Source organism: Bombina bombina, chromosome 9 (assembly GCF_027579735.1).
Source record: "Bombina bombina isolate aBomBom1 chromosome 9, aBomBom1.pri, whole genome shotgun sequence".
NCBI lineage: Eukaryota > Metazoa > Chordata > Amphibia > Anura > Bombinatoridae > Bombina > Bombina bombina.
In genome coordinates, this window is record NC_069507.1 from 69,109,942 (window position 1) to 69,124,250 (window position 14,309).

General features: G+C 35.2%; 1 protein-coding gene across 1 annotated transcript in view; it reads right to left on the reverse strand.

Moving 5' to 3' along the window:
• Nucleotides 1-1,824: 1,824 nt before the first annotated feature.
• The window catches only part of LOC128639934 (interferon-induced protein with tetratricopeptide repeats 5), a 37,577-nt gene continuing 25,092 nt past the window's right edge, over nucleotides 1,825-14,309 (reverse strand). The window contains exon 2 of the mRNA XM_053692200.1: nucleotides 1,825-5,223. Coding sequence (XP_053548175.1) covers nucleotides 3,768-5,223 — 1,456 coding nt within the window. The 3' untranslated portion in view covers nucleotides 1,825-3,767. The remainder of the gene's footprint in view (nucleotides 5,224-14,309) is intronic.

Consider the following 14,309-nt stretch of genomic DNA (forward strand, 5'->3'; position numbering starts at 1 on the left):
AAAACTTTAACGGAACTTGATCTTGTCTTTAGCACTAATCAGTGCGAATTTTGCAAACGTATTTACAGGCTTTAGATATGTTGTACCTGATTTTAACAGTATTCAAACCTGGATAAAAGTCTTGGATAAAGTCCCAATAAGGCCTCTGTTCTTGACAGAGAGTACTTTAGTAAAAAGTACAAATAGTAGAAATTATTCTGGCTGCATATGGTCAGACATCATGTTATGTGCTAAATCCTTTTAGTTTCTCTTTTTCTTTTACAGACAGTCTGCAGTCTTTCTATAATCTATCTATCTAATCTATCTAATCCATCCATCTATCTATCTATCTATCTATCTATCTAATCTGTGTGTGTTTATGTCTATATATCTATCTAATCTACCTATCTATCTATCTGTCTATCATCTATCTATCTATCTAATCTGTGTGTGTGTATGTCTATATATCTATCTAATCTACCTATCTATCTATCTATCTATCTATCTAATCTGTATGTGTTTATGTCTATATATCTATCTAATCTACCTATCTATCTATCTATCTATCTAATCTGTATGTGTTTATGTCTATATATCTATCTAATCTACCTATCTATCTATCTATCTATCTATCTATCTATCTATCTATCTATCATCTATCTATCTATCTATCTATCTATCATCTATCTATCTATCTATCTATCTATCTATCTATCTATCTATCTATCTAATCTGTGTGTGTGTATGTCTATATATCAATCTAATCCATCTATCTATCTATCTATCTATCTATCTATCTATCTATCTATCTAATCTTCTGTATGTGTGTCTGTCTATCTATCTATCTATCTATCTATCTATCAATTGATCTATCTAGATCTATCTGTCTGTCTCTTTAAGGAAATATACAAATAAATCTTGTGAGATAATGTTGAAATCTTACAATATTATAGTGAAATCCCACAAGGTCACAGTAAAGCACCTCCATGCTGAAACCATTGTTTTCTTCTCTGCTGAGGCCAAGGAGGGATAGTTATCAATAGGTCACTAGAATGTGCAACCAATCACTGTATATAATATAGCTGTGTTAAAGGGATAGAAAAGTAAACATTGAAATGTGCATTAGCACCCTCAGAGCATATGTGCGTATGCCACTGAAAAACAATAATAGCATATGCTAGAAGCATTTTTCCAATTGAAGTATATTGCACAAATGCTTCTATTTAAACTTGAAATGTGCTCGTGCACATATCAATTTTGACCTGTTTATCTCTTTGAAGGGACATGAAACCCAACATTTTTCTTTCATGATTCAGATAGAGAATACAATTTTAAACAACTTTCCAATTTACTTCTATCATTTAATTTGCTTCCTGCTCTTCTTATCCTTTGCTAAAAGCTTTATCTAGGAAACCTCAGGGGCAGCAGAGAACCTAGGTTCTAGCTGTTGATTGGTAGCTGCATATATATATATATTGATTGTGATTGGCTCACCCATAAGTTCAGTTAGAACCCATTAGTGCATTGCTGCTACTTCAACAAATGATACCAAGTGAATGAAACAAATTAGAAAATAGAAGTAAATTAGAAAGTTGTTTAAAATTGTATTCTCTATCTGAATCATGAAAGAAAAAAATTGGGTTTCATGTCCCTTTAAGTTTGGAGTCTGCACTTCCAGTTTTACCAGGAATTGGAAATCCCACAATGTTTAGAAATGAAAGAAAAAGGAGACAAATTAAAAAATTACATTATTTTGCAAAGTAACTTACTATATATACTTTAACATTTTATATTACAATCTAAAAATGTACCTTTTAATAAAGAAATAAAAAAACAATACGCTGATTTTATTTTATTCTTTATTAGCGATATAAGCAATACCATATATGATTCTATTTGCAATTTATTTTATTAAACAAGTAAAATGACAAGTTATTGAACATATTTAATATAACACATTTTTTTTTTGTCAAAAACAATATACGTTATCAGTCTCTATATAGTAAAAAAAAAATCCATGCAGTAGAATTGCATAAGTAACAATAAAAAGACAATGATTTAACACCTACTCTGAATTTCACATATTTTTTTATCTCATTTTCCGCCCCCCTGTACCATGTGACAGACATCAACCAATCACAGACTAGAATACGCATACCCTGTGAGCTTGTGCACATGCTCAGCAGAATCTTGTTTTCCAGAAAGTGTGTATATAAAAAGTGTACAAAATGTGATAATCGAAATAAATTGGAAAGTGTCTTAAAACTGCTGTTCTATCTGAATCCTAAAAGATAATTTTGACTTGAGTGTCCCTTTAATAACTAAACAAATGAAATGAAAAAGATTAACTAAATTGCAGTTCTGTAAGTTACTTATATGCATTGCAGATGTTTAGCCAGGTTTAGTCTAATGTAAAACAAAAACGTTCTCTTATAACAAATATTGCATTGCAGTGAAATAAAGAAACATGTTGTGCAAAGGGTTAAATTATAGCAAAACGAGTTTACTTCCGTATTCTATGAAACGATTGAACCTATAATCACTAACATGAGAGCTTATTCTCTAGCAAGATAATCTTTTACTAACCCTTTTTCCGGAATCTGACTTATTAATTATAGCAGAGATAAATTATGCCCACATTCATAAAATAGGCTCTTCAAGCAAACAGTTCGGGATTGGATAGATTATTCTTTTTTTTTTCTTTTTAATAAAACTTGCTGACTAGTATACAAAAGCTCCAATGCCCATTAATGGAACACTAAACCCAACATTTTTCGTTTATGAATCAGATAGAGCATACGATTTGAATCAACTTTCTAATTTACGATCTATCTATCTATCTATCTATCTATCTATCTATCTATCTATCTATCTATCTATCTATCTATATATCTATCTGTCTGTCTGTCTGTCTGTATGTCTGTCTAATCTATCTATCTATCTATCATCTATCATCTATCTATCTATCTATCTATCTATCTATCTGTCTGTCTGTCTGTCTGTCCTATCTATCTATCTGTCTGTCTGTCTCTCTGTCTGTCTGTATGTATGTCTAATCTATCTATCTATCTATCATCTATCTATCATCTATCTATCTATCTATCTATCTATCTATCTATCTGTCTGTCTGTCTGTCTGTCTGTCTGTCTGTCTGTCTGTCCTATCTATCTATCTATCTATCTGTCTGTCTGTCTAACCTTTTTGAGTTAAGAATAGAAAATGTTTGCTTTTCAAACACAATAAATTTCATTTAAAACACAAATGCATCTGACAACTAATACATACATTAAATATATAAATATATATATATATATATATATATATATATATATATATATATAGACTATACTGCTTGTGTTTATCAAATAGCATTTACCTGTAATGTACTTTTGTTAGTGATTAATACATAATACAACACTTAATTGTGTACCAATAACTTGATACACACTATATTGAGGCATGTATAGATATTTTTAAGTGGGCAGAAACGGTTTCCTTACGCCTAAATTTAAAGTGTGATTTTTAAGAACGCTTTTAATAACTGAATAGAAAAAAAAAACAGCAAAAAAGATTGTTTTGTCTCAAATGTACAATTTTAAATTATTGGCCCTAATGCTAATCCAATATGAAAAAAATATTCTAAATAAAAAGTGTTTTAGAAGCCTGGTATAGTTTATAGGCAAATAAATAGTTTTAGCATAATTAGGAGAAACATCTATATTTAAAAGTGTATAAAAAAAGATTTACTGATTTTCCAGTTCTTGTCTTCTGTCATAATTAAGGTATTTCTAACCTACATTCAATTTCAGGTCACAGAGCTCACTCAGATATTCTTCATTATATGGATCAAGCTTTAAGGCTTTCTCATAACATTCAATTGCATCCATTTTTTTCTGATTGACCTTATAAATGAACCCGAGCAAACTAAATCCATAGGCACCCGTAGCATTTCTTTCCACCATTTTATTTGCTAACTTTTTCAAAGCATTTTCACATTTCTGTTTTAAAAATGTATTTTCTGGTATGTTTAGCCCTTCTTTATAATGTTTTATAGCATCAGCTTCTGACCTTCTGCCATATTCTTGAAACTGCGCATAACTGAAATGGAGTTGCTGCTTTTCTTCTGCTGTAAGATATTTAATGCTGAAAGCTTTTTGGAATGTTTCTTCTGCTTTGTCATATTCCTTTGCTTCTTTATACATATTTGCTAAATCATTGAATGCAAATACAAAAGTTTTTTTATGCTCTAAGGCTATTTCAAAATGAAATATGGCATTTTTTATAAGTCTGTTTATTTCCTCGTTATTGGAAACGTCATAATGTCTCCGTCCCTTTGCAGTTTTCAATTGGATCATTTTTTGCCTGTAGCACAATCCTATTTGATGATGAAGAAATCCAGAATTAGGTAATAAGTTTACAGCTGTCTTTAAAACACGAAGAGCTTCATCAATCATTCCTTCCTTCCTGTAAAATTTAGCAGCATAGCGAAGTAAATATGGGAGATTTGGCGTTTGCTCAAGAGCTTCTTCAATGCATTTTCGTGCCTCTTTATTTTGCTTTAACTCCTGAAGTTTCAAGCCAAGAAGTGCCTTCACCACAGAATTCTTGGGATTTAGTTCTATAGCTCGTTTCAACAATGGTAAAGACTCCTCGCTGGTGTTTGGATATAGACTTCTATCAATAACTTCCATACGATACACTACGGTTGCATAGCCTGTGTTCCACTCAGGATCATCTGGTTCAGTCTCAAGAGCCTTCTTAAAGCACTCTTTAGATTCTTCATAGGCTTTTGCAGAAAATTTCAGCAGAGACCATCCCTGTTCACCATATAGATCAGATAACTCAATATTATCTTGGAATGAAAATTTATATTCTTTGTAAATACTTTTTACCTTCTCTAAGTAGATTTTAGATTTTTCATCCTCCCCCATCATAAAGTAGACCCAAGCATAGTTAGCATAGGTCACAAGGTATTTACTGTTTGTTTTATCCAAATATGCCTCACAAATCATCTCTTCAGCTTTTTCTAAATGAGAAATGGCTTCTGGGTAATCACCATTCAGATGTTTTATATAACCTAATAAATTGTGAACCATGTGTTTATTCTTAGAATAGGACAATTCCAGCTGATCATATAATCTTTCTTCTATCTCATCAATTTCACAGTTCTTTTCCTTTAATGCCCAAGTAAAATGGCACTTCAGCTGTAAGAGTTGAAGCTTTAAAGTATTTTTTGACATTTCACTATAAAAGGAAAAAAAAAAGGAATTAGTTATCTGAAACTCCAGTTAAACTCCAGTTAAACTCCAGTTAAAATGATGCTATCAAACACTTAAGGCATGATGAACAAATTATTTATTTTGCGATGCAGGTGTCTCTCTTTCACATCCAGAACTCTGCATAGCAAGATTAACATCTCTCAAGCTAAAATTTTCCTTTCTAAATTTGTTTGAGGAATCTAACAGTACTAACAAGACATCTTAGATAATCTAGGCAGAGAAATATACTTTATATCAGGTCCTTAGCACAGTGTTTGTCAACTCCATCCCTAAAGGCACATTAGGGGGTCTGATTTTGATATCTGAACTAGGCCTCGATCACATACTTTGCGACGTGTGCAAAAAATAGCGTTGCCAAATTTTTGTCTAATTGAGCGATCACAAACCCGTTGCAGCAGACAAGTTATGCGCATATATATTTCAAACACGTTGTGCGCATTTTTTACTCCCATAAACTAACATAAAACATTGCCAGTCGGTATCACAAATGCAGCGCAAGGACTTACGTGTGCAGAATGGAGATATTTTATTCCACTTTCAGCTCGCCACACATAGGAAGGCGCAGCAGCCCTTGCACACAGTATAAAAGAATTGTAACTCCCTGGAAGCTTTAACAAACACCTAACACATGCACAATATCAACCCCTAAACCACCTTCCCCCTAACATCTCAATCACTAATAAAAGTTATTAACCCCTAAACTGCCATCCCCTCACATTGCAAGTTTTAAATAAACATGTAAACCCCTAATTCACCATCCCCAAACATTGCTAACACCTAAACTATTAACCCCTGATATGGCCTTCCCCCACATCGCTTAAACCTAATTTAACTATTAACCTCTAATCCACTATAAACAAAAAGGCAGCACTCCAGAGTATTGCAAATAAAAAGGATATTTAATCCAGAGTCCATACAAATACAAACACACACACAGAGGTAGGAGGTAAGAGGGGGGCGTGTCCTTACGCGTTTCGTGCCTCCAGGCACTTAGTCATAGGATATTAGCCTGTTGTGCACGACCTGACTATATTCCAACCTGAACCAATCACATCTGTGAATCAGGTCTGGAAATAATCAGGTAAGTGCAAAAGAGGCCAAGGCAATTTAAAAAAAAAGGTAGTATCCAAGGTCTAAACAAATCCCTAGCATTCTCTCTAATTAGAAAAGAAATAACTAGGAATTTATAGTGTAACAATCAGCATTTTAAATCTTACAGATCTATTAAGTGTCATTTAAATATTTACCAGTATTCAGTTGAAACATATAAAAAATTATATACAAAAGACATGATAAAATATGATGAATATGTAAGCATTCTAGGTTGGGATAAGCAAAGACACATGATAAAGAAGTATTTTTTGTGTTACAGCTTAGTTCAATCTGTAAATAAACTAATGTCCCATTCCTTGTTTAAGCCCTGTGGTTCCCTAGTGCACAATGTAAAAATCCAAAACAATTCTTTCTTTGTCAGAATATTGAATTTATTGCCACCCCTGGGTGGCAGGAACACTTTATCAATGGCTTTTACATTAATATTGGGAACATTAGTAAAGTGGTACCAATTAAAGTGGTTTGCAACACTGGATGTCTTTACATAATTTTTAATATCTCTTTTATGTTCCCCCACTCGTTTTCTCAGGGTACGTGAGGTCTGACCCACATATTGAACCCCACAAAAGTTGCACTGCAACAGATAAATGACAAAGGTTGAGAAGCAATTGATATGGTAATTGATTCTATAACTCAAACCAGTTACAAAACTACTAAAGCTGTCACCACCAGAGACAACTTCACATGTGCCACAATTTGGTGACAAACAGCAGAAGGTACCCTTGCGGTCCAACCAATTCTTCTTCTTCCTGTCAGAGTGAGTAGACACCATACTTGGCGCCAGCATATTTCCCTATGTGGGCGCTTTCTTAGAAACAAATTTTATACAGCTCAGATATGGTTTTAATATCTCATCACCCTCCAGGAGAGTAAGGTTCCTCTTTAGGATTTTACAGATTTCATGAAATTGTGAGGAATACTGTGTTGAAAAAACTATTGAATCTGAGAAACCATCTTTCTTTGTATTTATATTTCTCTTGTTTCTTCGTACACAGTCCTCCTCTCTTATCTCTGAAAGACTTTTTTCTAAAGATTTCAAATTATAGCCTCTTGCCTGAAGTCTGTATTTAAGCTCAACAGCCTGTTTCTCAAATGATACATCCCTTGTTGCATTCCTTCGTAGACAAAGAAACTGACTTCTGGGTAAAGACTTAATCAAGTGTCTGGGGTGACACGAGGTGGCATGCAAGATTGTGTTCCCCGCTGTCGGCTTCCTATATGTGTCAGTAAATATACTGGCATTTTGTACACAACCGACCAGATTTAAATCTAAATATTGGGCTTCACTCAAATGCATGCCACCCGTGAACCCCAGACTGAGTTCATTATTATTGATGTACTTCAGAAAATCCTCAAAAACAAAATCCCCCTTGACAACAAAGATCAAATAATCTATATAACGCATATATAGATGAATATTGTCCCTGAAGGGGTTGTTCACATTGTAGATTGCGTCGAGCTCCCACCACCCCATAAACAAATTAGCAAATGGCCCCCATCGCTGTTCCACACGTTTGCAAAAAATATTCGTTGTCAAACATAAAAAAATTATGGGATAGCAGGAACCCGACACAATCACAAATAAAAGCACAAAAGACATCAGAATAGTCAGTCCTGGTTCTGAGAAAAAACTCAATTGCCTTTATTCCTAAAGCATGGGGGATGTTGGAATACAATGATACCACATCTATCACCACCCACCCATACCCTTCACACCACTCAACACTCTCAAGGAGTGTAATCAAATGACCAGAATCCCTGAGAAAGCTGCTCAAGCCTTGTACCAAGGGCTGTAAAACAGAGTCCACCCATTGGGACAATGGTTCGAATAACGAACCAATGCCCGATATAATTGGGCATCCAGGAGGATTGACTAAATCCTTGTGGGTCTTGGGTAGGTGGTGAAAGATGGGCATCACAGGGAATGCTGGAATTAATGACATCCTATCCCTATCTCTAAAAATACCAATAGATATTCCCTCATCCACCAGCTTCTCCAATTTCTTCTTAAAGGCTCCTGTTGGATTTGAGCTCAAGGCTCTATAGGTTACTCCATCTGTCAATTGCCTTTTTGCCTCTCTCACATAATCTATCTTATTCATAACCACGACATTGCCACCCTTATCAGAAGAGCGGATGACAATGTCATGGTTATCACGCAATTGTTTTATTGCCAGAGTTTCCTTGTAATTGAGATTACCATGTACTCGCCTGGTATTTTGAGAATTTAAATTCTGACTGAATTCAATAATTTCTTGTTCAACTTTCTTTTGAAATGAGTTTAAATACATTACCCTGGATTGTGCAGGATAAAAATCCTTTGTAACCTTCTTTGGTTTGGTGATTCTCTGATCTCTGAGATCCATATCACCAGGATCCAAATCTCTCAATGTTTCTAGGACCACTCTGTCACCAAAATCAAAACCTATATCTGTAAGACCAGGAGTTTGTATATGACAAAACTCATCTCTATCACTAGACTCTTTACTGTCATCTACGTGTGTAGATACATCTACATATGAGGTATCCTCTATACCATCCTGTGCATGAAAAAATCTCTTCAATGCCAGTTTGCGTACAAATCTGTTTATGTCAATAAGAGTGGGAAAAACAGTAAATTCATGTGTCGGTGCAAACCCCAAACCTTTTGATAATACACTGATATGTTCATTACTGAGGTCAAAATTAGACAAATTTAATACAGTCAGTTTTGAGCTTCTCCTTTCTTCTCCTATGACCTGCTCTTCTCGTCTTTTTCCCTTCTTGCCTAAAGGGACCCCTGTGTTTTTAACTTTAGGGCGCACTATTGCTTCTTCTTCAGTTCCTCTGCTTCCGGATACCTGCAAAGACAAAGAGGGTTGGGGAGAGAGGGAAGAAGAGGAGGAAGAAGAAGAGTTCACATCACTGCTGTCTGTATTAACAGAATTTGGCTCTGATGTTTCGGCCTCTGTTGAAGAAAAATTGACTTTACGGCTACTTTGACTTTTTTTCAAGATAGACTTTGGTTCTGGAATTGGAGTGGAGGTCTTCATCCAGTGTCCCTTCTTTTTGTCTTTTTCCTTTTTAGAAGAGTGGGCCACGAAATCTTCATTCTTATTAACTTGTTCTGCTCCCTTAGATGATGTTTCATCCATAGATTTTTTGCTGTTGTTTAACTTTTTATTATTAGCACCTCCTGTGAAACGTCTCCTCCTACTCACAAATCTTGACCAATCGTATACCTTGTTATTCATGTAATCCTCCAGGTCACGATTATATTTGCGACCCTTTACTGTAGCCAATTCATCATCAGATTTTTTTACTCTCGTTTTCATCTGTGTCTTTAAATCTCTATATTTTTCATCAGTCTTGTGTGACTTTAATTCACATCTCAAACTTTGTATGCGTTCCTTTAGTGAAGTTCTTTTCATATTTTTGCTTTTTACCAGGATATTTAACAGTGTAATTGAGCACAGAGTCAATGCATCTTTCCATTCTTTTATTAAGGATTCATCCTCTAGATCATATGAGGGAAACTTCTTTATTCTCAATCCCCTTGGGATCCTGTTAGCATTGATGTAATGCTCAAAAGCCACTGTATCCCACATCAGGCGCAAATCTGTTATTAAGAGTCTTTCTAACTGTTTAAATAAACTGGTAAGATCTTTGCTGACTGTGTCACTGTTAGTTGAAAAGATCTTTTCAAAAAAGTCCTTGCGATTCTCCAAATTAAAAATCGTTTTATTCAAACTAATAGCCCCCTCCTCCATATTACTGTGTGTGTGTATAGGCAATACAAAAACTTTCACGTGAACTCCTTCACCAAACTAGCTCAAAATATTCACTTGCAATGAAAAAATAGCCGTGATTATGATACAGCTTTCTGTTATATAATGTTTGCAATCAAGAATCAAGGTAATATTCTCACTGAATATTCATGTGATTTTATTATTACTGTTATTTTTTGTTAATGCTATTGTTTTTAGGAATACTCGTCTTGAACCTCCTAAAATTGCATTTAACAGTAAAGGTTATGCTGTATTAAATTTGTCTAATTTTGACCTCAGTAATGAACATATCAGTGTATTATCAAAAGGTTTGGGGTTTGCACCGACACATGAATTTACTGTTTTTCCCACTTTTATTGACATAAACAGATTTGTACGCAAACTGGCATTGAAGAGATTTTTTCATGCACAGGATGGTATAGAGGATACCTCATATGTAGATGTATCTACACACGTAGATGACAGTAAAGAGTCTAGTGATAGAGATGAGTTTTGTCATATACAAACTCCTGGTCTTACAGATATAGGTTTTGATTTTGGTGACAGAGTGGTCCTAGAAACATTGAGAGATTTGGATCCTGGTGATATGGATCTCAGAGATCAGAGAATCACCAAACCAAAGAAGGTTACAAAGGATTTTTATCCTGCACAATCCAGGGGAATGTATTTAAACTCATTTCAAAAGAAAGTTGAACAAGAAATTATTGAATTCAGTCAGAATTTAAATTCTCAAAATACCAGGCGAGTACATGGTAATCTCAATTACAAGGAAACTCTGGCAATAAAACAATTGCGTGATAACCATGACATTGTCATCCGCTCTTCTGATAAGGGTGGCAATGTCGTGGTTATGAATAAGATAGATTATGTGAGAGAGGCAAAAAGGCAATTGACAGATGGAGTAACCTATAGAGCCTTGAGCTCAAATCCAACAGGAGCCTTTAAGAAGAAATTGGAGAAGCTGGTGGATGAGGGAATATCTATTGGTATTTTTAGAGATAGGGATAGGATGTCATTAATTCCAGCATTCCCTGTGATGCCCATCTTTCACCACCTACCCAAGACCCACAAGGATTTAGTCAATCCTCCTGGACGCCCAATTATATCGGGCATTGGTTCATTATTCGAACCATTGTCCCAATGGGTGGACTCTGTTTCACAGCCCTTGGTACAAGGCTTGAGCAGCTTTCTCAGGGATTCTGGTCATTTGATTACACTCCTTGAGAGTGTTGAGTGGTGTGAAGGGTATGGGTGGGTGGTGATAGATGTGGTATCATTGTATTCCAACATCCCCCATGCTTTAGGAATAAAGGCAATTTAGTTTTTTCTCAGAACCAGGACTGACTATTCTGATGTCTTTTGTGCTTTTATTTGTGATTGTGTCGGGTTCCTGCTATCCCATAATTTTTTTATGTTTGACAACGAATATTTTTTGCAAACGTGTGGAACAGCGATGGGGGCCATTTGCTAATTTGTTTATGGGGTGGTGGGAGCTCGACGCAATCTACAATGTGAACAACCCCTTCAGGGACAATATTCATCTATATATGCGTTATATAGATGATTTGATCTTTGTTGTCAAGGGGGATTTTGTTTTTGAGGATTTTCTGAAGTACATCAATAATAATGAACTCAGTCTGGGGTTCACGGGTGGCATGCATTTGAGTGAAGCCCAATATTTAGATTTAAATCTGGTCGGTTGTGTACAAAGTGCCAGTATATTTACTGACACATATAGGAAGCCGACAGCGGGGAACACAATCTTGCATGCCACCTCGTGTCACCCCAGACACTTGATTAAGTCTATACCCAGAAGTCAGTTTCTTCGTCTACGAAGGAATGCGACAAGGGATGTATCATTTGAGAAACAGGCTGTTGAGCTTAAATACAGACTTCAGGCAAGAGGCTATAATTTGAAATCTTTAGAAAAAAGTCTTTCAGAGATAAGAGAGGAGGACTGTGTACGAAGAAACAAGAGAAATATAAATACAAAGAAAGATGGTTTCTCAGATTCAATAGTTTTTTCAACACAGTATTCCTCACAAGTTCATGAAATCTGTAAAATCTGTAAAATCCTAAAGAGGAACCTTACTCTCCTGGAGGGTGATGAGATATTAAAACCATATCTGAGCTGTATAAAATTTGTTTCTAAGAAAGCGCCCACATTGGGAAATATGCTGGCGCCAAGTATGGTGTCTACTCACTCTGACAGGAAGAAGAAGAATTGGTTGGACCGCAAGGGTACCTTCTGCTGTTTGTCACCAAATTGTGGCACATGTGAAGTTGTCTCTGGTGGTGACAGCTTTAGTAGTTTTGTAACTGGTTTGAGTTATAGAATCAATTACCATATCAATTGCTTCTCAACCTTTGTCATTTATCTGTTGCAGTGCAACTTTTGTGGGGTTCAATATGTGGGTCAGACCTCACGTACCCTGAGAAAACGAGTGGGGGAACATAAAAGAGATATTAAAAATTATGTAAAGACATCCAGTGTTGCAAACCACTTTAATTGGTACCACTTTACTAATGTTCCCAATATTAATGTAAAAGCCATTGATAAAGTGTTCCTGCCACCCAGGGGTGGCAATAAATTCAATATTCTGACAAAGAAAGAATTGTTTTTACATTGTGCACTAGGGAACCACAGGGCTTAAACAAGGAATGGGACATTAGTTTATTTACAGATTGAACTAAGCTGTAACACAAAAAATACTTCTTTATCATGTGTCTTTGTTTATCCCAACCTAGAATGCTTACATATTCATCATATTTTATCATGTCTTTTGTATATAATTTTTTATATGTTTCAACTGAATACTGGTAAATATTTAAATGACACTTAATAGATCTGTAAGATTTAAAATGCTGATTGTTACACTATAAATTCCTAGTTATTTCTTTTCTAATTAGAGAGAATGCTAGGGATTTGTTTAGACCTTGGATACTACCTTTTTTTTTTTTAAATTGCCTTGGCCTCTTTTGCACTTACCTGATTATTTCCAGACCTGATTCACAGATGTGATTGGTTCAGGTTGGAATATAGTCAGGTCGTGCACAACAGGCTAATATCCTATGACTAAGTGCCTGGAGGCACGAAACGCGTAAGGACACGCCCCCCTCTTACCTCCTACCTCTGTGTGTGTGTTTGTATTTGTATGGACTCTGGATTAAATATCCTTTTTATTTGCAATACTCTGGAGTGCTGCCTTTTTGTTTATATTGGTTATCCCGGGGAGGCTTGGTCCCCATTTGTGCCTGCACCCTTCAGTGACTCCAAAAGCTCTGTGTCACAACTTTGACCTCATATGCGTGTGCATCTCACAGCACCGGAAGTCTGAACCCGGCGTCTGTATAACTCACCCGGCAGGTCCGCCTGAAGCTACGCCGCCACCCTCACAAGCTCTAATCCACTATCCCTCCACAACTCAAAGTATTAAAGTAATAACTAAGCCCCCTAACCTGACACCCCACAATTAAAATACACTTAAATAAAATGAATACACTTAAATAAAATTAAAATGATACTAACTACCTTAAAAATAAAAAAAATACCAAAAATAAAAAAACTAAATTACAAACAAAAAACTAACATTACAGAAAATAAAAACCTAACATTACTAAAAATAATAAATCCTAACATAACCAAAAAAATATAAAAAAACTGCCATTACAAAAAAACACTAAAATTACACAAAATAAAAAAGCTAACATAACAAAAAATAACTAACAAAATTATCCAAAAAAAAGTTATTCCTATTCTAATACCCCGTTTTGAAAAAAAAAACACTGCAAAATAAATCTAGAAATAAACTACCAATAGCCCTTAAAATGGCCTTTTGTAGGGCATTGCACTAAAAATAACAGCTCTTTTGCAAAAAAAGAAAATACATTACCCCCTAACATTACAACCCTCAACCCCAAAAAATAAAAAAAATAAAGTAATTAAAAAAAACCCCAATGTAACTATTGCCCCGAAAAGGGCATAAAGGGCATTTGAATTGGGCATTGCCCTTAAAAAGGCATTCAGCTCTTTTTCTGCCCATTAAAAAAAAGCCCTAAACTAAACCCCCCCCCAAAAAAAACAAGAAACCTAACACTAACCCCAAACTTGGTACTCACTATTGATGAAGGGCGGCGATCCATCTTCATCCCAGCTGCGAAAGATCTTCAT